Raw genomic sequence first — 27,962 nt, 5'->3', positions numbered from 1 at the left:
CGATTCGCCTGATAACAGCATGGGTAGGATGCAGCATAGATTCAGCTCCTCTGTGGACATAGCAAGGAATTGTGGGTAGCCCCGAAGGGAGTCACGGCTTGACAAATATTTGAAGTGTAGCCCAGCTCTGTTTACCTCAGCCAAAGGTGCAGGTCAAAGCTGTTACTGATGAATTCTGCATCACAAAGGAGACAGAGCCAGAAGTGTCAGTCAGAGATATTTAAAAGGAAACATGTTTTACAGAGCGTCAGATGATATAAAATGTGCACTTGGTATCTCTGCTCTTACTTATTATACAACATTTTAATTGAGCAACCGATTTTCAGGAAATCTGTGAGAAATCGTTAAGATTGATGTAAGGGTGGCTAAAAGATCCCCAGTCTGCATGAACCTGCAGATTTCAGTATATGTGATGCACTTCCAGAAACCAAGACTGAACACACAGTTGAACTCTGATTGTTTCACATTGTAAACTTGTATTTGCATACTCTACGTCAGTGTTTTAATCTTATGAAAACCATCCACATCGAAAGTGAAAATCACGACAACATCTATAGACATTACAAGAAATGTTCAGAAAGTGGAATTTGACAAAAAACAAAGGCGGCATACAGTTTGTTAACACCCAAAACATTTCGTAAAACTCATCAAACATAGAAAAGAAAAGTCCCACAATGGGTTAAGTGAAAGGACCAACACTGAGATGTGTTCATATACAGAGTGCAATCAGATTAGAACTATTTTTAAAAACTGTTTTGTTAGCAGGTCCATAATACTTGCTTGATTATTTGCTGTGGAAATATATTATCCATTATCAGTGCATCCCTCGAGATAATTGGATTTGTACAGTGTTGTTTGACTACTGATGTCACCTCCAATAAAAAGACAGATTTATGAAGGTATCTGTGTTCCTTCATCATGGAGTCATTGTGGAAGTCCTTTATTATAAAACTGGACCTCTCGAAAAGCTGTGAAATTGGATGGAATGGACATATTTGTCAGACTAGAAATATTATATTGATATCAAATTGATTCACAAATGGAAATACAGTGCTTCAGGGAACCTGCTTTTATGCAGTAAAATGTCAAACCTGAACTTCTACAAGGGCTACAACTGCAAATCAGAAGAAGGAACCAGAAGAAACCATGCAGACATCATTGTCTTCTCCCAGGCCCGGTTGGGGATATGGAGTTCTGATTTTTCCAGTGTTGCAGATCAGAAGCCAATGGTACAGTTCATGGATCCACGGTGGGAATTGTGCTGACCTTGTTGTTCCTGCTGATCCTGCGTTCTGGCTTCTGCTTTGGCACTTTGGTCTGGATCAGCTCCTCAGGCGTGTTACCCAGCGGCGGCAGTAGCCTTTTCTTGCTATTCCTGGTCTCAGGTAACCACTGAGGTGGCAGCTCAAAAGGTCCAAAACCAAACTGTGGGGAGTCCTCTGCTTCTGTAGGTGTAGCAGGTGCTACTTGTGATGAAGAGGCATAAGCGCATGTATGGACTGGAGAGGCCCGGGGTGCTATAATTGAAGGAGGTACCTCCTTGGTGATAACCAGCCCTCCTCCTGTGCCCTGCAGAGAGTCCTTTTTGGTAATCACTTCACCTCTGAGGCTTCCCATTCTTGACCCACCTTTCTGGTCATCTTTGGGCCCTGAGCCTTCTCCTGATCCTTGAGATGGGATCTCCACATCATGCTCCACATCCTCCTCCTCTTCTTCTTCAGACGGTCTGAAGATCTGCTGTTGGCCAATGTTAAACATCTCTAGAAGCTGGCTTCCAGATCGACCAGCAGTCTCCAGTCCTACTGGTTCCCCAATCACGCCATCTGGTCCTAAAGAAGCCAGACCTCCAGTGCTAACCACGTTACGGCGGCTGTAACGTCTGTGAATCCTGGCCAGCAGGTCCAGACAGCTGTGACGCGCTGAGCGGTTAACAGTCAGAAACAAAAGTGGGTTGGTGAGCAAGGATACCTTAGGAAGCCAGAGGGCTGTGAGATACAGTGAGACAGGCAGCTCTTTAGCGTCTGCCAAAATAGTGCGGTAAAATACTAAGGCCCCATAGGGCGCGCTGCAAGCTGAGAAAGCCAGTACCACAGCCAGAAGAGTTACATGAAGTTCGGCTTCCCTCTGGGACACGTATGGGATAGAGATGCTGTTCTGGGGAGTTCGCAGGGCTGCGATGATCACCTTCTTCTTCTGGCTGGCACTTAGTGCTCTACGGATCAGAAGCATGAAAAGGAAGACCAGAGCCAGGGGGAGGATCACTGTGGTGATGTTGTAGATCAACACGTACACCATGTGACTCAGCGAGCGGGCGGGGTCATTTGAGCAGGATGAGGTCACGTACACATCGGTCACATTGGTCACAGCAAACACGGGGAGGCTGACCACAGTTGCATGGACCCAGATATAGATGACCAGATCTCGAGATCTTGCGTCTGAGATTTTCCTCTCCAGTGGGTACAACACTGAGTAGTATCTACAGACAGAAAGATAGTAATTCAATGCTTAACAACATGCATTTGATATTTTTATCCATTTCCAATGTTATAAACCCACTCAATGTCCATTATGCGTTTCCTACTTCACCTTCTAGAGGCTTATTCAGAGAAGGCTTTCTTGCCTTGCTGAATGGAAGAAGTAATGAGTAATCTGTTTTCAGGCTAAAATAGAAGCAAAAATCCACATCTGGGGCTGTGAGGAAGGCTTTATTCCACTTTACTCAAGTGCCACACATGTTTGAGATGCCTCGTGTTAGAACATTTCTTACAAGCCATTTCTTTTGAGTTATTTGGAGCTAGCTTGCTGACAAAGCCAACTAGCGTTAGCTGCTAATTTAGCAATCTCTCATCCAAAAAGTTGTGACTTCTGGCTCAACAAAATAAATAAACCACTCACAACTCTAAGCACTTGTTACTAAGCTATACTTGCTACTTAGCTCTTCGATGTAGTATGTGTTTTTCCTTCTGTTTATCACTGAATACAATAGCGAACTGCCTTCTTAGCCTGATTGTAGAGGAGAGCATCTATTGGCAATAGCTACAGGGCTGATAACAGCTGATAATGGTTATTAAATGGTCTGATAACATTCAAATTGGGCGCTTTCCCCAGGGGAGAATTTTTTACATCCTGAGACCTGTAGCAAATCAAAGGAGGCGTAGTTTTGGTGATGTTCACACTGTGAAAAAAGCTTTTTCCTAAGCCAGAGTATCACCTGGAGTCCAGGCATACTGAAAATGCTCAAGAAAATCCATCTTATGGTGATTTATGTGAAAATTATTTTAAAATAAACGACAAAAATACTGACGTATGAGCTTGAAGGGGTTTTAGTAGAAAGGTAGTGCTGGTATAAAATTAATGAATCCATTATACAAGCTCCAAATAGACAAAAAGGTGAGAGGTGCAGTTTTCTGGGGGGTTTTATGTAGTTACTAAATTTATCCTGCAGTCTCTTCACATATTTATTGTATTACATAGGCTTAGTATTTGTCACAGCCATTTTGAGGTATTTTATAAACAGGAAAAACAGGAAATTCCACAGGAATTGGACAAAGCTCAGTTATCTAAAAATAAAGCCATATGTGCCATTTTTAGTGGCCACTTTGGAAACATTCAATCATGAACATTTAGCCCTTTTTAGATCAAAGAATTTTCATTTATCCATGGCATATTAACTTCTGCAGAGGTTAAAATTATATGGGTGATCTCTTGATAACTGCAGTGCAGATAATAGGATGCAGATTGCCTCACATCCTTTTGTTTTTCCTTACTCATAAGGAGAGTAAACGAAATGAAAAAGTCATTACTACGATGTCCCTTGACTATCTTGTCTGTGCTGCAGTATGATTGTGTGTGTTCGTGTGTATGTACACTGCAGTCCCAACCTGTGTACAGAATATCTACAGCCTCGATTACCCTCCTGGAGAATAAATAATTCATTGGTTTGATATCATTCTGACTGTACCAGTTGCTATGGAGGCAACATAATCTCTATAGCAGTGAAACGAGGGCTAGGAAGAGGTTGCAACAATACAAAGTCTCCCTGCAATCACCATAAAGTTGGTAGAGGATATTCACGTACTACTGCAGTCATCCATATTATCTATGGTATATTTTAAAATTATAAATTAATATTCAGAAAAATGTGGCTTCTGTGCACTTTTGTGTTCCATTTTGAACATGTCTATTTATGATACTTGCTATTTTTTTCTGCACTATATACAGAAGCTGCGTTATCTTAAGCTGCAACATGCAAAGAGATAAAAACATGATTCAATAAATATCATATCATAATATGTCATGTATACAATTCTGAAAAAGGAATTCTTTTAGGTTTTCTCAATACTTTATAAGTATATTTTTTTATATTTCATATAAGTCTGTGCATCTGTACTTAGGCTACCCACTGTTTTCTATGCCAATTTTCTATTTTCTTACTGGATTTTTTAAAAATTAATTTCTTTAGGCAGAGACAACACTGGTGTGGAGAAAATACAAACATTACAGCCACTCTGACCAACTACAGTCATTTTTACACATGAGTTCTGTACAAGAGAATCAGCTGGGAAAATTCTGTGAGAAAGGTCAACTGTGGACAAAGTGCACAACAGGAAATAGTCAATAGTCAGCTTTAGGCACAGTTTTAGGAAATATTATACACATAACCAGCACCCACTTCCAGTAATTAATGAAAGTAAAAGGTTAATTAAAGGGTATAGCTTGAGAAAATAAAATTAAACTAGTTAAACAATATGCTTCAAATACTTCAGCTGAGATACAGTGGGGAAATAATTATAACTATCAGCTGTTGATTTTATAGGTTTGCTCATTTACAAAAATGCAGAAAAGTAAATTACATAAAGGTTCAAAATTGATTTGCATATCAGTGAGTGAAATAAGTATTTCATCCCCTACGAGCAAGTCAGAGTCTGTGTGCTAATGTGGCAGACAGATTGCGTTCAATCATTCAAACAATGACAAATACTCCTGATCTCAATTTATGTGTACAAACCACACCTGTCCAGAGAATCAATTTCTTCTATTAAAACCTCTCTACCACCACGGGAAACACTAAAGAGCTGTCAAAGGACATCAGGGACATGATTGTAGACCTGCACAAGACGGGAATGGGCTACGAGACCAACAGCAAGAAGCTTTATGAGAAGGTGAGAACTGTTGGTGTGATTATTTGGAACTAGAAGGAATATAATGACCATCAATCATCCCATGTCTGGAGCCAGATCATGCCTCATGGGGTGAGCTACACAGGAGGAGCATGTTAATGATCTCAAGGCAGTTTGGACCAAGAACATCATTGGTAACACACTACGCTGTAATGGAAAGGATTCAGAGAAGGTTTGGAAGAAAGTCCTGGGGTCAGGTGAAACCAAAATCGAGCTCTTTGGCATCAGCGTGAGCCGCTGTGTTGGGATGAAGAGAAATGCTGAGGATGACCCAAACCACCCTATCATCCCCACAGTAAAGCACGGAGGTGCTAAGGGTACAAGATGACTTCACTGCATCGAGGAGCCAATGGACAGGGCCACGTACAGCCATTTTGAACGAGAATTTTCTTCCCTCAGCCAGAACACTGAAAATGACCTGTGAATGGGTCTTCCAGCGTGACAATTACAAACATTAACCCCAGGTTAACAAAGGAGTGGCTAAAGAAGAAGCACATTAAGGTCATAGAGAGTCCTAGCCAGTTCCCAGACTTCAGTCCTGTAGAAGATCTGTGGAGAGCGCTGAAGCTTTGAGTTGTCAAGCGAAAGCAAAGAAACCTAAAGGAGTTGGAAAGTTTCTGTAAAGAGGAGTGGGCGAAAATCCCACCTGAGATGAGGTTCAACCTGGTGACCAACTACCAGAAGTGTCTTATCACTGTGCTTGGCAAAAAAGTGTTTCTCCACCAAGTACTAAGGCGTGTTTTGCTAGAGGATGAAATACTTATTTCACTCAGTGACATGAAAATCAATTTAAAATCTTTGTGTAATGTTTTTTTTTTCTGGATTTTTGGTTGGTAATTTTTCTTTTCTCCATTAAAATGAAACTACCATAAAATGACAGACTATTCATTTAGTTGTAAGTGAGCAAACTTACAAATTCAGCAAATTCAAAGTGGTACTGGGAGGCCTGGGACACACGCTCCACCAATCACAACCCTATACCCCCTCTTAACAGGGTGTTAAAAGAAGGTGTAGAGATGTTTGTCTGCTTTAAAAAATCTTTCCAGGTGTTTAAGGAAAGAGAATTAGCTGAGTTGACTATGCTAAGCAACATATTGACAAACTGATCTGAGCTGATATAAAGGACCCACTTTTTTTTTGCCCCAAGCGGTCCATCCAAATACAGAGAGGTGAGTAGGAGGTGCATGTTAGTGTCTTTCAAAAGCATAATTTAAACGCAGTGATTCTGGCTACAAACCTGAAGTGAGAAAAAATAAACACATCACTCATTTTACTGAAAGGATAGAGGGCTCTTTGGGTTTTGTCATTTCAAGCGCAAACCACACTTGATGACTGAAAACAAATTATGCTGCCCCTATCTACTTTAATTCTGTGTATACACTGAAAAGTATCATGTTTTTGTGTTTACCTGTCCAATGCAATGGCGCTGAAGCTGAGAATGGTGACAGAGCAGAAGAGTTTGTGGAGGAACTTGAGAGCTTTGCAGAGCACCAGCGTGTGAAGCCACAAGCAGCACCGAGGATTGGCTCCGAGTGCCACATCAAAGGGGATGCACACCAGGCCGGCGCAGATACCAGACCATGCCAGGTTCTTGATGAATCGATTGGTCACTGTTTTAAAGATGTTTGTGCAGCAGGTGCACCACAACACAGTGGCATTACCTGTCGAGAGAAAGAAAGATGTTTAAAGATTTAGAATAAAATTAGATTAGTAGTTTGCCTACTAATCACCTATCCTGCATCCAAGCAAATGTGAAATATGGTCACAACACAATATGGTTTTCTAATCTTGAGTTAAAGTGTAGAATTATGGTCAGATTATCAGTTCACATACAAAAACTTGAATTCTACAGTCTGTGTTGTCATAAGCCTAACTCTGTTTAAATAAAGACTGGAAACCTGAATGCTGGTACAAGCAGCCCTTTCCTTTTGTTGTGCTGGTATGAGTTTCTACCAGGCACACCATAGATCTCAAAGAAAAGACCTGGTTAGCTTGAAGACTAAATTGCCCATTGACAGGAAGGAAGGCTTATTATCTTACTGATCTGCTATAGCACAGATGAATGATTTCTCAGCTGCTTATTCCTGACGTCCATCCAGCACAAACACTGCGACTGAACGATGTAAGGAATGCAAGTACTTCACAGACTGAAGAGTAAGAAGAGATTTAAGCCAACTGACAGATGAACTAAAGAAAAGAAAATGTTTCACTTTCAATCTGCTTGTTTTACACTTGCCATCAATGAACTCATCTGTGAACTGGAAGTCTTTACACATTAGATTAGAAGCTGCCTCACAGCAGGACGAGGCATCCGCTACCAAGAATACTGCTTAAAATCAAAATCAAACTCATTATGAATTTGACAAAAAAAAAAAAAATTGGGGGGAAGTTCAATTTCAATGTTATTATTTGCATCTGGACACCCTTTTTTACCTTCATTTTACTGCAAAAAGGCTGTGTCGTTTCAAGGAGTTTCAGCTCCTAGACTTGCTCTTTCTTTTCTATTCTTTTTATTTTTGGGGGGTTTTTTGAAAAAAGTATGAAAATTGTTCGGGGGACAGTGCCTTCTTGTAAATACTTGATGGCAGAGAACAGGACAAAATTAGTGATGCAGGTGCCACTAAAGCATAAAATAAAAAAATAGCCAAATGAAATAAATTTACATCAGCAATAACAAATTCGTGCTATATGTCACTTGTACCAGGTTCAAAGAGGGATAAAAAAAAAAAAAAACAACAAAAAAAACAGTCCACCCTCACAAGACATCCTCCCAATCATTTACATCTAACAGCCTGCAAGCTGGAACTTACTAAAACAAAACTGCAACTGCATCTAACTCGAAAAGGACAACAGGAGACAGTCATTGTAGACAAATTCAACCATAAAACCTTGTGACCTCACACTAATCATACCCACTCACACCAGATTAAGACCATCGCCTCCTGGAATTCACACAGAAGAGAACTGACCCCACCCCACTCACACACTTCCTTTTCAAGACTCTTCTGCCAATCACACGACAGAAGGCAACAAACTGCCAGGTGGCACTGGTTAAATCAGGTTATGTTTTCATAGAAAAGTCTTCCACTGTACTTCACTAAATACCATCTAATAATGTTTTATAAGGCATATAAGGATTGAAATGGTTTTAAACATTGGTTGATTTCTATCATAATTATTGATCATACTGATTATCTTTGCAGTTTTGCAGGATCAGTTCCACCTGAACCAAGCGAGACCACAATTGACGGTTGCAAGGAAGAAAGAAACTACAACATTTTTATGTTTCTATTTCTCTCTGCATAATTTGGAGTGACAAAGTGGTAATGAATGGTAATTAAGTTTCAAAAGGTGAACTTTTTCCTTCTTGCACTGCATTAACTCATGTCAGGTCACACGGGACCATGTGTGATTTCAGCTCCTTCAAAAGTAATTACCCACAGAGTGTTAGCTGCACTCTGGCTGAGAGCAAGATGTTCTGCAGTGAAGGAAACCGTTTCACGTCTTCCCTGAGACCTGTGCTTAAAAAAAGGCCTCAGGTTGTCAGAAGAAAAACGCACTCATCATCTGGTGGATGGGGGAATAGAAAAGTAACCATAGTTTATAAAACTAAATGAAACAGTCGTGAGAGAGAGAAAAAAAGACCTTTTCTATGAAAGCAAGGTCGTATATAACATCCCTGATTTCTGTTGTTATGTACCTCAGGAGGTTTCAAATGGAGGCGGAAGAAGCTGTTTTCAGCAGGACATGGTGTGCTTTAACTATGCAGAACTCAGTTAACATGCTGTGATACAGAATAGCACAGAGGCGTGGTATTTCGGGGAAACCCTGGTAAAAGTACATTCTGCTAGGCTGACTAATGTGGAATAATTAAATCAGCACAAATATTCATTATTTCAAATGCAAACTACATAAAAAGAATGTTTATTACAAATGTCTGTTCATACGGTATGTTGACATTTTATCTTGCTGCCTTTGGTCTCTAATGTGAGGCAATTAACACCCAGTCTTTCAAAACAAAAAGAAAGAAAGAAAGTGGGATACTACATTTATAAGGCTATAAAACTGTTACTTAAGATATTTTTGTCTAGAGTCATGCTACCATGTAATGTTCAAAGCAGATTTCAATAATCAAAATACAAGAGTTGACTTTTATTTTATAGATTTCAGACAGAAAATTAAAACCAAATTTAATCTCTGTTAAATACTCATAGAAACTGGTAGCTGCCAAAGATTAAAAACTGCTGTGACAAAAAACAAAAATCGTTTTATGGTTGTTTTTTGTTTTTTCAGGACTTGTATTGTCTGAAAAAACAACATCACTTTGTACTTATGAGCCCAAAATGCTCGCTGGGCATTTGAGAAACACCTTGGTAACCATAGTCAGAGCAGCCAATAGCGAGAGAGCGCAAACAGTACAGATGATTATTTTGCCCGCTTAACAAATGGCACCCTAACTAGTGGTAGCAGCAACGTGGTCTGCTTCAAATTGAGCTGGATCATTTTGCTATTGATGTCTAAACACATGCTGTTCGACATGCGAAGCACACTTAACAGTTTTTTACTTACATCCTGGTGCTTTTATAATTACCCTATAGCTTTAGTGACAGGCTCATTTAGGAGCAGTAACCGCAGAGCTAGTCAGCCACACAATTCCCCACAGACCTTAATACAACTGTTGGCAAAGTCAGCCAGTGCCATGCACACTGTGACACATTAATGAGATTTGCAGTAAAACTCTGACCTTATCAGTGAAACTGCATAATTATGACTGCAAATGTTATACATTAAAAAAAATCTAAATTTTGAGGAATGCATTCTCCCTTTCTAGGAGAGTGAGATAAGAAAACTGGAATGGCTCGCACATCTGTGCATTTAGACGGGGGGAAAGGCCATTTCCTGCTGATGCCTCTCTCTCTTCAGTTCAGTTTAGTTTATATTTTAGGAAGAGTTACAGCTTTCTAATGGGGCCTATCTAGGTCTGTTTCTGTAATGAAATGACTGCGTAAAACTAATTTCCTCTTTATTTATGGTGTAAACAAACAAGATTTCCTAACTGGTCAGCTTTGTAGGTATTAGGCATGTTTGGAATTTAGCACTTTCCCCTCCTTCCAGGGTTTAAGCGGTTATCCTTAAAGACATGAGACAGAAATGACCTTCTGATCCAAATCTGAAAACAGAACAAGTGTTACAGAAACATTTCTGAAACTTGACAAAGTCAGAATGAGATTACAGTCACCTTTGAGAAGACTGTGTTTGTACACAACTTAAAGATAATAATGTAGAGCGTTACAAATGCATTAACAGTGGTTAAGTGGTGTAAAAATAGCTCCCCAACTTCTAACGCCTTTCACCACACCCATCAACAAGTCCCCATGATTCTCTGGCAAGCTACACACTTCCTATCTGGACACACGTGTATCCAGGTGGGAACACTGTGGAATTAAATGGGATATTTACAACCTGCCAAAGTACTCAGCAAAGTACTTTTGCTGAAACCACTATATGGCTATATGTCATTCAACTCCCAAAACAGCATTTTACAACAGAGCGTGGCTCTACAGACCCGTTAATCAGCAAACCGGCTCAACCAGCTTCCACTAGAGAGGCTGTTTTCTGGCCTAATTTGTGATAGAAAAACCCTTCTTACATATCCATATCCAAGGGTTCAAATGCTTCACATTCATGCATTTTAGCTGAATGTTGTTCAAAGCTTCAAACGAGATCCTACAGTTATAACTTATTAGTCTTATTAGTGTTGTTTTGTTGCACACATCTACAATGTGTGTTAAACAAAATCTTTTAAATAAAAGAAAAAGTCATTCTTCTCGAGTTTGAGTATTTCAGACCTAGAAGGTGGTTGATTCAGCGAGTTAATACCAATACAAAGTGCACAAACTAAGTCAAAACAATCCGCATCACTGAGAATTTAATGAGCTCTGGTTGTTGCCACATCAAGGCTTTTCAACAAATGTGCAGTTTGTGCAACATTTACTTTCCTTCACCTTCGCATATCTCTCTGTGCCATAAGAGAAGAAGTCATAAGCAGATACAGAAGGCAGTTACCACACATTTATCTTTTCCATGTCAAATGCCTCAGGTAATAAACATGAATCCTTCAACGATTTGTACTGATGTGCCCAGTGTGTTAATGACACAGATGCCTCCAAAACAGACATCTCCCCATAAAAATTGCATGGGTTTTTTTCCCTTTCAGCCAGTGATGCAGGTTTTCTTTTGGGCACTAAAACCCCCATAGAGACAACTAAGTGCCTACATAATGGAACCAGCATATCCTGCTCATCCATGATAATATTTGATGTCTGAATATAAATATGATGCAGCTAGGCTTTTATCATACAACCAAAGCCTATTTTGAAATCATTAAAAGCAGCTTGAGAATTGACCACAAACATTTTTTTAGGGGACTCAACTTCAAAAGATAGCCCTGTGGAACCGTCATCAGTTTAACACTCATCATTTTATGCTGCAGGTAATATAATGCTTGTATTTAAAGGTGCCCACTGATGAAGCCTTGCTTGAGTGTTCAGTTTCTGATTGGTCCTGAAATTGATTCAGATATCTGATGCTAATTATCTTTATTTTTTCCAGTAATAATTCTGCCGACATGATTATTTCATTAGCAAAGGGGAACCTATTACTGTTATGGCACACACAGTCTGTTTGTATTTTATCACTCATTGTCTTTTGACAGCTGTCATTAATGTCTCCAAGAATCTTAACGATCATGCAAAGGTGCTCTGTTGTATTGACATTAGAGAATTTATGCTATTCACCTTCCTGGAAGTGGGTTTGGTTCGTTGGTGTATATATTCCCTGCGACACGTAGAGCATGCAGAGAGAAACAAAAAGGCATTTTGAGCCATGCTGCCAGAGGGCAATTTTTACAGCTAGTCAGGGCACGCTTCTCTGACCCGGCACATTGCACTGCACAGCAGGAGGTGGCACTGGATCAAAGCAAGTCATTTGGACTTTTTTTTTGTGTCCGTTTTGTGTCAGTTGCACAATATTTCATCATGGTGAGCTGTTCTCCTGCTTCTCACTGAGCCCATATGTTTCCATACAACACTAAGGCTGTGTGTGTTTTCTGTAGCAGGGCAGAGAGGGCAACACAAAAACATTTGTGACAAATAACACATTTATTTGTAGCAATCATTAGAAGCAGGTTAATTATGCTTCTGGCGGTCTATATGATAGAGATGGGATGTCAAAGCCAGGAGTGTGCAAGAGCAGAAGATCACTCTACACAGCTCCTTCTACACTTATACCACCATCATCATCACTGGTGTCAAGTCAACACATATTCAACTCTAAGGAAGTTTAAAATATGTAAATTACTGCTACTATTTATCGGTTTTCTGGTGAAAAAAAAACAAACAATAAAATTCTTCTTTGCTGACCTAAAAATACAGCAAATTTTGTATGTCTGCTTATTTTAAATGGAATACATCCATGTCATATTCACGTTCCAGCGCCAAACCAGAAAATGACAAAATCAGAAGTTATGTGTGAGACTGGTTTAGTATTATTTGAATGGTTTTAGCACCTTGATCAAACTTATACATGACTGCAGGGGGCTGAGATTTTTTTTTAAACAGCCTATATTCAGAACACATCATGTGAAGCCTAGGGGTATGTGGGGATAACTAAGTGATAACACATCTTGGCATTTTTAGTGTAGTGGACTGTGAGGCAAGGTAAGCAGGTGACAGTAACGGACAGTGGGTTGTTTACATTTGGCAGCTCCTGGTGGTTTTAACGGGATATTAGATTAAAAATAATAATAACGTAGTACACTTGTAGCAGTTTTGTTTGTTTCTAAGAAACTGGCCTACGCACTCATTTCTGTCATGCTTTTCTTATCCTTTACTCTTTAGTCGTAATTTGACTTTTCTTTTAGTAGAAGATACTAGTTTACTATTTCATACTGACCAAAAGATGATTGATTGGCTGACTGATAAACGTTGGAAAAAGTCTCAGATATTTCAAATACATTCTACTGGCACACAGGTTGTCCGCACAGGGAGATCCTCTTAACACAAATCTGAGAGTCTCACTGTTTTCAATTGAATTTGAAAAGCAGTGCCCTGTAGTTCAAAAACTGTGCAGCTGTTTAATCTAAATTTAGCAGAATTGAATAAGTAATTAAATAAAGGAGGCTGGGTTTTTTAAATATGTTTATGATTCCCTATTGAGTTTGCATTGAATGTGTGGGAGCACTGAGCGGACTTACCGATCAGCGAACCTAGGAGGATGAAAACCTGAACGGTAGTGGTGAAGTCCCGGTAGGCTTGCTCTCGCACGAGTCGCTGCCGCTCGTCCAGCCCGGTGCCCTCGGCAGGCGGGCTGCTGTCCCACCGGGTCGATGGGCTCGAGGCGTTCAGTAGATCCAGCCAGAGGTGGGCTGCTGTGAAATTGACTGCACCGTCCCCCACCATCGCTGCCCGGCTCCCTGCACTATCCATGTCGATTCACTCCGAGATCCTTGTGGGGGTTTTCTGTTGTTGATGTTTGTTTGTTTGTTTTTCAAGAAAGCTCACAAAGAGTCAACAGCCAAGAGTAAAGGGGCATTTCTGACCTGCTTTTTTTTTGGTAGTAAAAAGGGGGATATCGACATATCACATCTTATGTTGCACGGGAGATGTCCATGAAGATTTAACGCGGACACAGGCAGGAAATGCGTTCCTCTGCCAGCAATGAGATGGTCTTTTGTCAGTAATTAAGTCTGATAAATTAGGGAGGAAAATACATGTTAAAATAATCCCAGCCTGTATCAAAGCACGGGGAGATGGAAAGCCTACGCTGTATGCCCCATATTTCCCCAGTAATGCGGATGCACGGCAGAAATCGGTCACTGAAATCCGTGCGCAGTGTGGCTGGATGGATGCTGGACTATCTGACACCCAGTGCACCTAAAACCACACCGGTTTGCGAAGTGTCCATTCCGGGAACGACGCCTGCAGCACCGAGAACACAGCACCATCACCCCTCGCCGTCCAGAAAATAAATAAATAAATAAAAATATGTGTGGCTGACAGACTGTTACTCCTGCTGCCGCTGCCAATCGCACTGTCAGAGGCCGTTTATTGGTAGACTGGATGGTGCGGGGAGCCTGCAACTGAATATTTAACAGCGTGAGGTGCAAGACTGAAGAGGAGAGCCCTCCTCTTCATGTAGCACTGAGAAACTCCACTTAATCTTATGAATGACAAGCAGCATGGAGGAAGAGGAGCCTGGCTGATACCGAGAAATAAAGGTAACAGATGGCTACATTCCTAATAGGCTGTTAAATCACAATATATATATATATATATATATACATAAGGAAATGCTTCATTACATTACTTCACCTTAATGGCCATGTTTCTAAGCACTATAAACCTTTATATTGGTAAAAAAAAAAAAAAAAAAAAAAAACGGGGATTAAGGATTTTAAAATTCAAAAACAAGGGTAGGTTTAACTTCAGTCTTTTCACACTGACCCTGTTGTCTTGTTCAGTCTGTACTCTCATGGGAGCTTGCGACATTCCTCTTATGGTTGCTGAAAATACAAAAAATAACCCCGTACCAGAGGACATTTCATGATCACTTAGCGTTTTAATCAATAAGGGAGTAATACTTTCTTTTGGAAAATACCATGGAAAAATGTTTAAATGTAGAATTGGTGCCATTTAAGTACACTCCATGTTTTCCTGTTTGTTAAAAAAAACATAAAATCCAAATTTTCATGTGATCCAAATATCAGTGAGGGACATATGTCTGTATGTTTTTTCCCAGCTTTAGAATAAGAATCCCTTTTCTGGTGCAGTGTACTCTCAGATCCTCGCTCAAATCATTACAGTATATTCACATCCTTTGAAACAGGCATGGAAATAAAACCAGCACAGCGGGATTTATAATAGTATTTAAATATTTGCTTTTGCTTTATTATAGATTATATTGTATATGACAACAAATTTCATTCATTTTTTGGGGCAAACATCAAATATTTTTTACAAAGATCACTTTTTTCAGCTTTCTTAAAATACAGAATTATTCAAGTCCCTATACAATTAAAATATCGCATTAATTTCAAATACTGCTAGATAAGTTCTAGAAAGATAAAACAACATTAAAACAACTTAAGTTTTGGTTTTCAGTAGGTGATTCCATAACATGCTACTGTTTTGTTAATTTTCCACTCAAGCTGAAGTTACAAACTGCTCCATGCATTTTCACCAGCTCAGATGCCCAAAATCTGGCACCAGCACCATGATTTCCTTCCCACATATTTACCCCCCCCCCCCCCCCCCCTTTATTTTTTTGCTATACATTAAACACTAAAAAAATTAATATTTTTTCATGTCCAACCCATGTGGACATGAAGTTACAAATAGCACAAAAGCAGAACTGGTTCTGTACCAACATCATGTCATTGGAGAAGAAGTAATCATATGTAGGTTATTTTATAGGTAGACATTATGTCATGTAACTGCAGGAAAAGTCCAAGTGTCTTCTACTTTTGTGAGATACTTCAACAAAACAATCAAGTTTGAGCTGATGGCTGTGGCTTATGATGTAGACCACTACTCAGACCTTGAGTCTGCAGCAAGAAGTGGGGATGACACTAAATTCAACACCCTACCCCAACAAAACTCTGTAGTTTAAAGCAGCTTTACGTGCAGTCCATTTACATTTCCTTCCCATGACAAGTCAAAATCTCTGTTTCTTTTTGCTATAGAAAATCTTTGTGCTACAAGCCCGTGACATACTGAAAAAACCTCAGCTAAAACCAAACGGTTGTGGGAGTGTTTCCAATGCAGAACACTAGAAGGTTAATGGAGTTCTCACAATTTTATTAATTAGAAAATACAGGCACTGGTAAGCATTTCTAAGAACAACCATTCAGAGATGCTTGATGGATTAATACAGTATCAAGTGCTCTTGTTGCCCAAGTGGGTCTTGAAGAACTCCTGGACTCTTTCCCACAGGTCCAGCTGAGCCTCAGAGTGGGCTTTTGGCTCCCCACCAAACACCACAACATGCCCTACAGCTGGATGAAACCCAGATGAACAATAAGGCATGTACGGCACATCCAGAAAGTGACCAGCTTTTGGATAAGTAACAACCTCGTAGGATTTTTTGCCATGCTTTTTCAAAATTTCAGCAGCCTGACTGGCAAAAAACATGCTGTTCCAGTTGTGGTCATCTTCAGAAGCAGCAAACAGGAAATGGCAGGTAGCTCGTTCAATTGGAATCAAAGACGCCCTGTTCTTGCCCTTGGTGGGGTCTGGTAAGGCGTCACGTATATCTACAAGCCCAGAATCTGTGAATTTCACATTCTCCATGACAGGGGGCAGTGGCGGGAATACAATGTCTTTGTAGTGTAAAGGAAGCACAGTGTTTGCATTACAGGTATTAATACAGACAGTCGCTGAGATCCCAGAGAGAAAAGATGACATGCTCAAAGCCAAAGCACCACTATGAGAGATCGATATGACGCCAATCCCAGGACCTTTCACCTGAATCAAGAGGTATTATGTTAGTTAACCTGTTTAAAGTAACAGGTGTACATCTGCTAATACAGTGCAGATCACAAACTAATGGGCACTAGCATTTCTTTGTTCTTTAGGCTCAGCTTCAGTTAGAATGGGTTTACTTCAAAAAAGAAAGATATGTGAAAAGAGGAGAAAAGGGAGCAGCTCATATTGTTATCTGTTCAAGATGCTGGAAGTTCTGCAACGACTGAGAGACATTTAATTGTGCAGCAGGACAACAACCTTAAGTATATATATCCAAAGAGGGAGATTATCCTTAGCTGCCCAAGTCAATCAACTAATTTTAGTTCAAGAAATATGAGAACAGGGTGTTTGCTATTTTCTTTAAAATATAAAACTAAATTTTGCTTGTTTCGTGTGTTTCTACCCAATTACTTTTGAACCCCTAAACATTTTGTAATTTTATGGAACTATTACTACTATATATTATTACATCTTGCTGTAAACCTCCAAAATCAAAATTACTTATGGCCAATTAAGTATTTCAACTAAAGAAAAAAATGACAAAAAGCTTGTAATATTTTAAGACTTAAGAAATATAGAGGTTTCATCATTAATCCATGATGGTGATATCAGAAGAAAAGCCAGCAGGTGGCAACATTGACACACTAGACACAATTACAGGCCTCTATCTCAAATCCACTTCAAATGCAGATGCTTGAACAATATTTTCACAACCTTCACATACATAAGATGCATAACATTGAATTACTGCTAATAAATATGTTCTTTGCTGTTTGCTCTTCAACACTAACCTCTGGTCGCTTCCTCAGATATGTGACCGCCTCCTCAAAATATTCCAAATCCAGGTTTTTAGGGTTTTTTGGGAGATCCTGGTAACGCAAATAAGCCAGTGCCAGAACAACAAAGCCTTTACTTGCCAAGAGGCTGGCTCTGGGTTCAGTAAGACCTCCACCAAAAGTGTACATATCTATAATTCCTGGGAATGGGCCATTTCCTAAACGGGGGGACAGTTAGACAGTTAATGTTGACTTGATACCTAATTTTGTGAATAATTCGTTAAAATCCTACTAACCTGGTGGTATGAAGAGGACACCTCGTATTCTGCCCTCTTGTAAAGGTATTCTCTTCATCCCCTCAATCATGTATCCTCTCTCATTAGATTCAGATGCTAAAACCTTGCCAGTCTCTCCATTAAGAGCCTCCAGGGTCACGCGTGTTGGGCTGAGCACATCCTTCTTCATGAGTTTAGTGTGTGGTGCGTCTGGTGCCAGGGCCCAAAACAAACCCATGGGCTCCACGCCGGTGTAACTGCCACCCAGAGAGGGTGTGCGGAAGACATCCACCTGACCACTTTCATCTGCTTTGTACAGGGCAGAGGCTTTGAAAATGACACCTTTGTCATCAACCAGTTTGGACCTCAGCTCCACTGGTTTGTGAGGAGTGAGTCCCTCTACTTTTACCCGCACCATCTTGTCAAAGAAGCTGCGAACACTGGGGAGAATTTTCAAGTGGATCTGTGATTGCGCCATTTCAGCTGTTTAAGATGGGAACGGTTGTTTCCCTGTAGCCTGGAATGGTGTCACTGCATCTGTCAAGGCAATTGAGAATTAAGTCAATGTAATTGCTTTCACCTAGAAATCACTTTTATGTGCTAACATCATCATTTACAATAGAAATATTCACAAAACAACAAAAAAAAGAGATAAATCTTAAGAAAGACTATTTATACCAAAATACGAAACCTAACAGGGCTCATGAGATATATCACAAATCTCATTTTGCATTTAAGCAGCCTATGCATGGTGCCTAGATGGAAGATAAAAGACAGTCTGTATTCAGTAAGAGGTCTTTAACATAGCCATTGCTCCAGTTTAGATAATTTATTTTGGAGATTGACTACAACAACCAAACAGGGACCTAAGCCATGAAGTTAAATTGGAAAAACAACAACAAATGTAGGTATAACTACTAAACTTATGATTAAACTTGCTTTTTACTAATATATATACATATATATATATATACATATATATATATATACATATATATATATATATATATATATATATATATATATATATATGTATAAAATAGCAATATGCCGGGTATAGAATTTGGAGACTACATGGGGTATTGTAGGATGTGTTCCCTCCAGTCTACTGTACATAAGGATGACTACAAATGAAATTTAAGAGTAAAATGGATAAAGAATTTAAGGAAAGGTAACCAAATAAACATTATAATGTACACGTTGTTATTAAAATTAACCTTTTACGCACATAAGAGAGTGAAGAGTCACATTGGTACCGTTATCAGGGGACACTAGGGTCTGTCACACTTTCTAGCTGTTAAAGTAAGAAATGGTTTGAGGGTCATCGATTCATGGGAAAGACTGGTGTCACGCTGAGATTGAGCAGCCATACGGCGTCACACAGTAATGTTTAACTGGGTGAAGGGTCAAGAAATTCTTTCGTTTTCTCCGGGTAACAAAACAACAAGGGTACAAAACACAAACAAGCTAACTTGAGTTGCTTTCATTGTTTGGGCTAGCTATAGTTGTGGGCAACGAACAGCCCAAAACCAGGTCAAAATGTTTATACCAATATCAGAATTAACACACCCCCTCTCCAGTCTGACCGTACCTGTCCAACCTTGAAGCTTTAATGTACAAAATCGACGCTAACGACGGAAGTCGCACTGTCCAAGTAGAAAGCAAGCGGAAGCAGCCACTTATTAAAACGGGGGCGTCGGGGGTACGATTTGAGATCACCTGTAGCTTTGTCGTGTTTGTATTACGTTAGTGTAACACTCTTTTTTACCCTGGTTTACTAAATATGCCTTTCAAAATGTCAAAAGTGAGAGACATTTTTATTTCATGACAGTTTGAGAAGAAATGTTATCACCACCATCCCCACCATCCGCAATGTAACCGTCCATAATATTTTGAACCAGGTGATCTGTCAAAAAGCGATCGTCTGCTATAGCGTGATTTCTAATGTTTCTATGCGATTTTATGCCTAATATATTTGCTTATGTTGGTAAATAACCTGTAGTCAACTGGATTTACAAAGGGTTTATATAAAAATAACGAAATTGCATGTTTTGCAAGTGTGTTCATGAGTCTACGTTATTGTACCTACTCATTTTTCTACAGTATAATCTGTTCAATCATTTTTGGCTACTTAAAATATCCTTACAGAAAAGTTATGTTAAATTTGTCGCAATTTCTGCTGCACATTCATTCACATAGACATTCACATTCAGATACAGTTTTAATGTCAGTTCCTGTTTTTATATGGATAAATAAAGGATACATACTTACAATTTAAAATCATTCATGAGAAATATGTCTGAGATGTGCTTGACAGATTATGGGCAACTCATTTATCACAGTTTAAATACCAGTAATTATCCATTTTTTTTTATCACGACACTAGTGTGTAAATGAGTGTAAATCAACACATTTCTAATGATAAAGTAATTTATACGGAGGTCTTTTTTCCCCCAGCAAATATCATGAAGTAAAATACTTATACATGTAGGTAAGTAGTCGATGGAGCCACTAGATGTCAGCACTAGTACAGACTTCTAATGCTGAGTCTCACTCAAAGATAATACAGGCTACTTTACATATAGCCTGCGGTCTTCTGTACAAGACTAGCACACCTCATGTACATATATCTTAACACAGAATAGACATTTGCATCTGGAGCATGCCCCAGTCTTATCTGTGTGAACACAAAACCAGAATAGAACATGATAAGTCATATCTCATTTACTTATCTAATGTATTTCAATGTAGAGCGAGAGATATTAGTTGTTAAACCACCTTATTGCATACATTTTCATTTTAATGAACAAAGCGGTTGGACAGTGGGTGTCCTGCCTCTTGTTTCTCTCCTGGGTATGTAGGAGTTTCTTTACAGGACTCAGTGGCATGTCTAGGTGTCAAACTGGAGTCTTAGCATAATCCTATAACTGGCTGACCTTTACTTGGGCCTCTGTTATCAGGGAGATTTCTTCTCAGGGAGAGGAGAAGAGAAAGGAAACTTTTATATGGAAAGAGGGGGAATTAAAACATGACATGGGTGTAAGTAGGGATTAGGACGGCATCCAAATATAAGCAAAATTGGAGAGGGTAAATTTTAAAAATGTGTTTTAAAAGCTATGCAGAAACAACATGTTGGCAAAACATTAAACAATCGTCAAAGTTAGTGATCTCTTATTGGACTTTGAGGGATTTAAAAGGAAATTATTCACGTGACTCGAATGGATTTAAGAGGATAAGAGAGATTACTGTACGATAGGGATGAAATTAAACTCACATTAAAGATAAATCTGGTTAATATCATCCAATTTAAAATCACTCAGTGAGACCTTATTTGGTTTCCATGACTTCTTTATCTGGTATCTCATTTTTTTTCTTTAGGACAACCATTCTTTAAATGTGGATGACAGAAATGGTTAAATGTTTTTTGATCTATAGCTTTGGGGCAGTGATGTTTGCAAGCAATTGATCAACTTTCTTATGGTAAGCTGTAGTAACATAAGGAGTTTAAAAGGAGTGACTACCCTCTTTCATCCATATTTGCAGTAAAACTTCATGATCTGCAGAGCTGCAGTGAAAATGATGAGTGACGTTACAGTGATGAGTAAACTGCATTTAGCTATAATGAGCAATCTCAAAGATCTCACATTTCTCCTCTAAGCGAATGAAAACAAAATTTCTCCCACTCGTTTCCTGCCTTCTTCTACGGGCATATTGCATAAAGGCAGACATTTAGATCATGTGTCTATTTATGCATTGGCTCCTCAGTTTAAGAACCAGCCATCTGAGTTAATACACACTGGGATGTTCTTTCTCTGTAGCATCAAAACCAATAAAAAAATCACATCAAAAGATCTAATGAAACACTCACAGAGGCACCAACCAAGGCACTGTTGGTTGCCTCTGCAGAAATCATCAGGAAAAATTTTCATTAGATATAAACCCTGGGAGATAATTCAAATACTAATACATTTACATAATCTCACACTTTATCTGTGATATAATGGTAATGTCCAGAATGTATTTGTTTTTAAAGCATGGTTGATGTTTATAGAGTCTATTAACCCCAGTAAAAGGGAGACAGACAGGCACTAGCATTCTGTTAAAGAGATCATCAGAAAGAGCAAACCTTTAAATTACACGAAAAAATAAATTAAAAAACACCTATGCATGAAAAAAAGTATAATAATTCAAACATGAGTACGGCAAAATGCAAGGCGCACACAAATGAAGAATCTATTAACATGTCCACAACTCCTCTGGACTATTATTTTCTATTCTTAGCATTTTAGATTCTGTGGAAACACAGGAACATCACATTATTCCATTCTTTTGTCATAACGTTAAAATGTTAATTGACAAATAGTATGTTACAAAACTAGATATTATATACTAGATATATTATAGAATGTTAACAAAATGAAAAATATTTACAGTCATTTTTACAGTATTTTAGAGTCATCTCATAAAGCATAACTGATAAACAGGTGAATATTATTTTTCGATTATTACTAATTCTCTGATAATATTTGGCTTTTTATCTCTTGAAGCTCATCTAGCAGTTTTATTCTTCGGGATCTCAGATATTTATTAACCTAAATCTGCATACTATATCGATCTTCTATAACGACTCATACGACTTTATAAAAACTACATGCAACTGTAGCATGAACACAAGCCATTTGCATTTTTATTGTCCTTTTGTTTGATTCTTTTTTATTGATTCTTTTGTTTCCCCTCACCAAAACTCTGCGCTTTTATTTTGAAATCCAGCCCAGTGACTTGACAACCCATGGATCCGCCCTTTTTTTTTTTTTTTTTTTTACAGAGGTAGCCATGGACACCGCGCAAGAGCGAGTCAGCCCCGTAGAGTTCTCACAGCGAGTGTTTCCGCTCACCTAAAATAAAGAGCTGGCTGAGTCGAGGACGGGGGAAAAGCGGAGCGGCACTGACGGAACTTGACGCCGAGGACGTCGTATTTTTATATTTCTATACTCAGGTCCGAGCGTCTCCATTTACACAGCCCTTAATGTCTCGAATGTGAATGTGAGAGAGGAGGGCTCGCCGCCGCTGGTAACCTTTACGTTGGTGAGTCTTGAACGTATTTTCGCCAGCTAAGCACACATAGGCCACACGAGAGCTCTTGCTCTTCTCTCTCTGTCTTTCTTTCTGTCTCTCTCTGCCCGTCAGTATTTGGTCATTACATAATAATTATAATAATAACCAGGAAAAAGCGTAACTAGTCTTAGGGTAACGCTTACTAACTCGTTAGTGGAAGTAATTAGTTTGATTTTTTCCTTTTCTTTTTTGTTTAACAAACGAGGTGTATTATTAAACTAACCTAGCGTGTCATAAACGTAGTTAACGTTTGGCTAAGTGTCATACGTTTTTTTCTCTGTCTGTCTCTTGGATATAAGTTTGAATCTGTGGGAATATCTCACCTTGACTTGTCAGATACAGTGAAACAAAGAGCAAATTGTCTGTGGTAGCTGGTCAGTCCCGTCTAACAGTTACCCACTGTAACAACGTTACAGCTGGTCATGTGAACAAAAAAAGGAACGAGGAAGGAAGAAGTGTGCTTGTATTGTGTTGTTTATGGTGTATACGTAAGAGGCTGAGTCGGTGAACAACCGGGTACATCCAGATGTATTCCTTGTTTGAATCGTGTTGTTTTCTCTTTTTATTCAGCTTTTTTTTTTGTTCCCGTGGCATTGGCAGACCACCACACTCTTTGTTTAAATACCTCACTGTACAGTTGCACGTGTCGAAGCGTGTGACTGCCGTAGGACGGCTAAAAAGAGCCAGCTGACCACATTTGATACAGTTGAAGACATGCATCTTTGAGCTATTATTTGTCTCTGTGTGTGTGTGTGTTTGCGCTGGGGGGCCTCTCATTCCCAGCAGTGCAGTTTCCCACCCCACGCTTTTGTTCCAGTAAAACTTTTTTTTGAGTCGTTTCCTGTTACTAGGGAAAGGGTAAGATGTGACACTTGACCCAAAGCGGAGAGCAGGGAAGCCCAGATGTGAACTGTTGTGTTTATACCGAAGATCAGAGTCTGGGAAGTATTCAGGTTCAATTTCCTACTGTGGTCTCTTGATAATACAAGGCTGAGAAATGTTTTGATCCGATCTCTGTGCGCCACCTTCGTATTGTTTTGGTCGTTTCATAACATCTACCATATACAGTAGCCCTTTATTTAAGCTCAGATTTTCAGTACAGCTATCATATTTTTAGATAATTTTAATCAGTTTTACCTTTCTATTTTTGTTTTAATATAAATACAGCATTTCATATCATGTAGACATCCCAGACTTGATAAACATGCACCAAAGTTTTCGTCTTTTTCAAAAGTTTTTGTTTTTTATTAATATGTTTCACTTATGTGCAAAACATTTTTATGACGCTTAGTTAAATGATTTACTCTCACATGTGTACAACATGCTGTGAACAGCACTTTCTTGCCTACTGGCTATTTTATTGAGCAGGTCAAGGTTCAACAGTAAGTTGTTTGCGCCCATCCCTCGCTCAGTTTGCTTTTTAGAAATCCAGCTTACATGCGTTCTGCTGTCAGCTCATGTTTAACGTGAAAAGACTTCAATACATTAAGTAATATGATGGGCTTATTGCCCCAAAATTTCCCGATATTTCATAATGCTGTCACACCTGCTAGTTGTTGTTCAGCGATACCCAAATGTTTGCGTCTAATTCCTAGAGCTTATTTTTGTTGGATAGGGTTTTTCAACAGAATTAAGGCTTGAGATGAAAGGTTGTTTTTCTTTGCTGAACTCACTCATGTTCTTCATTTATTTATTTATCTCCCCCATTGTTTAGACTGACTGGTTTTGTTTTCATGCATTGTACAAGCCCTAGCATCCGCAGAATAATGGATATACAATGTGAAGCTTTAATGGTTCTTAGTTTAAAGGACATTATGTAACTGCAGTGAAATTTTTATAACTCCGGGCCCTGAGTTTGGGGGCGTTTTCTGTTTTGACAACATACCTAGAGAAAACACATTGTGAGTATAAATGAGAGTACTGCTTTTGCCTTAAATCCTTTCCTCATCTTTCACCACTATCATATTTCCCCCTTTTTTCCCTTGTTTCTTCTTCCTTCTCTCCCTCATCTTTCTCTGTCACTCTCTCTCTTTCCTTGCGGCAGTACAGAGGGATGCTGAGGCACTGTGGGGTTTAACACTATCGTGCTTCATAACAAAGGGTCCTTTCTCTTCTGCCATGCAGAGCCCCGTTTCTGGGCTCCCTTCATAGGCCCACGCAGGCTCTACCAGCAGCAGCAGTAGCACGGAGGGCTATCGGATGGAAATCTCTTCTGGGCTGTTTCTTTGGCGCACTGAGTCCTCTCTGTTCCCGGACACATGCCTGTGCTGCTGCTCTCCTTGGCTCCCTTTGCATTCCAGGAGCCTCGGGCAGCTGAAAAACTGCAGTAGCAGTCTGCTGACTGCCTGGTTGGCTCATTGGTGTCTCAAGTGGAGAGTTGCATAGTTTTTTCCCCCCAAGTTCAAGACTACACACTCTAAAAATGTGTTTATGTTTTTAAAACCTCAACTTCTTTAATGTGCTAGACCTAAGTATGGCCTACAGATGTAACAAATGGAATGAGATAAACGACGAAGAAATGTCCAAATGACTCATGAAGTGCAGTTTTAAACTTGAGGGATGTTATGACCCAGTTTTTTCCATTTGATAGCCATTCCTTGGTTTTGGGTATCTGCTGAGACAGAGTACTGATCCAGGTCCAGTGTTAAATTACAACACTTTTTTTCCTCACACTGAAAAAGAGACTGGGAATCATCCTTTTATTGGGCTTTACACAAAGATTTTATTTTCTAATGTTGTAAAATAAAATTTGATGGATGAATTCGTTGAAGAATATAAACTTACCTAATTGTTTTTTTTTTTTTTAGTAAAGTAATGCATAAAAGAACAGACCAAACACAACTGAAGTTACAGTTTTATATATCTTATTTGCCAACATCTCATTTCCACTCAATTAAAGAGAAAGTCATGGTAGTTTCTAGTTACTTATTTTTTGTCTTTTTTTAAGCCTCTTTGTACACACACAATGCGGAACTGACAAGAGATAGTTGAAGTGAAATATTAATCTAGTTCACAGTGTGTTACTGTAAGTGTAATAAAAGCTTACCAAAACAACATCCTTCTAGTTTCTACCTTATATAATGTCTCTCCCAGCACAGATAACGAGAGCAAAACTAAAAGGGAGAGAAGACAAAAACCTTTTCGTTGGCTGAGCTTTTCACTTGACCACAGTTTGCATTTAATGAAAAACGTCTGCAAATGTATAAAGAAAAGCTGTCAGTTTAGCAGGCATGAAATACATCCAAACCGCTCGCTCTTTTGCTGTTAGCTTTTTTCAGCTCTGCTGCCGTCGCATGGCGACATAAACACAGAACAACAGTTAAAAGATTTGAATAGATTGCTCCAGAGACTGGGAAGTTGTCACTGATATGCGATCCAGCTTTACAAGTCAATATCTGATTATAATATTGGATCGTTGCATCCTTAGTCTTCTTAATCAGACTTTGTGGTGCAGATTGAAAATTTTGGTCAATAGACTCCCTTGTCTATTAACTTAATGGCAAGCTAGAACTGCCCATACCAGTTTTGTTGGTTGGCTGTTCTTGCCACTTCATGTCCTCCTGCCTCAGAATGCTGTTACAGTATTGTTTACTGTATCTAATTTTTATGGGGGTTGGTATGTTTTCTGAAACTCACACAGTTTTTTCCTTTTAGTTGCCTTTTTGTTGGTATATATAATTTGATAGTGATATTTAGTATAATGTAAAGTAGTTATACTCTAATAATTCCTTTTGAAGTCAACCATTTATATTGGTTTTGCAGTAAAACTGAAATACGCAGTGATTTCTAATATTTGCTATCTTTAAAGAGACTTTACTTTAGTTTCGGTCTCAATTGCTTTGTTAGTACTGTGCAGCTTCTGGCAGGAAGTGTTTTTGTGTGCAGGTTGATTAAAAAAAAAAAGGTGTTTCAGGAAACTTGAGGTTGAAAATAGAAGCACATTCTTTAATGTGATGTTTCAAGCGCAGCATCTTTTGCTGCATTTGACAGGAAACCCACACATTTGCAAGGCATGTTGACATCCAGACTTAAAGTATTCCTGTGCTTTTAGCTGTCAACCTGCCTGCTCTGTTATTAATCAATTAGATATGTGAACATAAAGTCAGTGCATTAGAAGATGTGCAAAAATTCCTTTCATGTTGTGAAAATGTCTTGTTATAGCTAATTGGAAGCTGTGCTTTTTAGGATACCCTAGAACAGACTTAATGACTTTCTCCTTTTTCAGACTCTCTTGTGTGAAAGCAATTAAGCTAATTCTGCTTTAGTTTTCACTTTGTAGACGTTCTGGCTGGTCAATACTATGCCCTCAGCTTTTTCAGGAGGTCAGTCCTGCATTTTAAATGCAGCCCTAAGCAGTTATTTAAGCCTCAACAATTGCAGTTTTTTGTCTTTCCTTTGTTCAGTTTGTCCTTGATACTTCTAAAATTGACATTCATCTGTCAAAAAGATAATGAAGGGCCTCTATATAACCCGACAATAGCAGCCAGCATGGACAAATGAGAAAGCATCTATGGATCAAATGGCTGGCACAGATCCATTGCATGTGCTTTTGACTAGCTGCCCTTTGGCTCAATGCAGTGCCCAGACTGTCCTGCCAAAATTAACTTACGTCACTGTTTCCCACTGGCTTGCGCCACAGTCAGGTACGACTCTTCATCCCACTCTTAGGGGCATCAGAAAGATGGCAGGCAGTGGGTGGGCTGCTTCCCCTTGTTTGTGTTGGAAATTTGGAATAGAGCCCTGTCCAGGGCACTCAAATGCTAAAACACAGGCGATTAGAACCTATCTAATCACCTTGATGCAGAAAGCAGACTAAACAACACATGACTCTCATTGACTTCTTAGTGAAGCAATGAGGAAGCAGCTATATTTTAATTGAACTGTCATGTCTGCATCCTGTACCTGAAAAACTTAATAAGATTCCAGTATATAGTGTATATGTGCTTACAGTTATTTTCCTCTACACAGTCCAGATCATCTGCTGTGTCAGTGCCAGTGGCCATCCAGCAGATCAGCAATTAAATTTGCGGCTCTCTAAGTGCAGCCATGCCATTACTGTAGGCATTAGCTTCACAGCCTTGTGGAAATGTAATG

At 39.2% G+C, this 27,962-nt stretch overlaps 3 protein-coding genes across 5 annotated transcripts in view; 1 reads left to right on the top strand and 2 right to left on the bottom strand.

The window, feature by feature from the left end:
• Positions 1–204: 204 nt before the first annotated feature.
• gpr176 (G protein-coupled receptor 176) lies at positions 205–14,424 on the bottom strand. Its single transcript, XM_003446329.5, has 3 exons — positions 13,435–14,424; positions 6,589–6,841; positions 205–2,476 (listed from the first exon to the last, which is right to left on the bottom strand). Exons 1-3 carry the CDS (start codon positions 13,664–13,666, stop codon positions 1,237–1,239), a joined length of 1,725 nt encoding a protein of 574 aa, XP_003446377.1. The 5' UTR covers positions 13,667–14,424; the 3' UTR covers positions 205–1,236.
• Positions 14,425–15,100: 676 nt separating this feature from the next.
• On the bottom strand, positions 15,101–23,965 carry LOC100707085 (acyl-coenzyme A thioesterase 1). Of its 3 annotated transcripts, none has more exons than XM_013271993.3 (4): positions 23,192–23,965; positions 17,775–18,290; positions 17,494–17,696; positions 15,101–16,702 (listed from the first exon to the last, which is right to left on the bottom strand). In XM_013271993.3, the coding sequence occupies exons 2-4, from the start codon at positions 18,229–18,231 to the stop codon at positions 16,115–16,117; spliced, it is 1,248 nt and encodes a 415-aa protein (XP_013127447.1). In that variant the 5' UTR covers positions 18,232–18,290; positions 23,192–23,965; the 3' UTR covers positions 15,101–16,114. The 3 variants fall into 3 exon arrangements, with proteins under 3 accessions (XP_013127447.1, XP_005475113.1, XP_019201255.1); XM_005475056.4 differs by lacking the exon at positions 23,192–23,965 and adding an exon at positions 19,345–19,460; XM_019345710.1 differs by lacking the exon at positions 23,192–23,965 and adding an exon at positions 18,982–19,006.
• Positions 22,579–27,962, top strand: part of susd6 (sushi domain containing 6) — a 31,199-nt gene continuing 25,815 nt past the window's right edge. Inside the window, exon 1 of the mRNA XM_005475057.3 lies at positions 22,579–22,838. The gene's annotated coding sequence lies outside the window, so the exon portion shown is untranslated. The remainder of the gene's footprint in view (positions 22,839–27,962) is intronic.

Source organism: Oreochromis niloticus, linkage group LG15, assembly GCF_001858045.2.
Source record: "Oreochromis niloticus isolate F11D_XX linkage group LG15, O_niloticus_UMD_NMBU, whole genome shotgun sequence".
NCBI lineage: Eukaryota > Metazoa > Chordata > Actinopteri > Cichliformes > Cichlidae > Oreochromis > Oreochromis niloticus.
The sequence above is the reverse complement of the archived record's forward strand: the minus strand, read 5'-3'. Positions and strand labels throughout refer to the sequence as shown.

What these genes read in the sequence shown, in the direction of transcription:
- gpr176 (XM_003446329.5), bottom strand. Translation starts at nt 13,666, where the DNA reads ATGGATAGTGCAGGGAGCCGGGCAGCGATGGTGGGGGACGGTGCAGTC. An exon ending in CCTCCTAGGTTCGCTGATCG is followed by an intron (nt 6,842 to 13,434) that starts GTAAGTCCGCTC and finishes TTCTCTCGACAG; the next exon opens with GTAATGCCACTGTGTTGTGG. An exon ending in AGCGCCATTGCATTGGACAG is followed by an intron (nt 2,477 to 6,588) that starts GTAAACACAAAA and finishes TTCTGTCTGTAG; the next exon opens with ATACTACTCAGTGTTGTACC.
- LOC100707085 (XM_013271993.3), bottom strand. Translation starts at nt 18,231, where the DNA reads ATGGCGCAATCACAGATCCACTTGAAAATTCTCCCCAGTGTTCGCAGC. An exon ending in TGTCCTCTTCATACCACCAG is followed by an intron (nt 17,697 to 17,774) that starts GTTAGTAGGATT and finishes CCCCCCGTTTAG; the next exon opens with GAAATGGCCCATTCCCAGGA. An exon ending in ATCTGAGGAAGCGACCAGAG is followed by an intron (nt 16,703 to 17,493) that starts GTTAGTGTTGAA and finishes CTCTTGATTCAG; the next exon opens with GTGAAAGGTCCTGGGATTGG.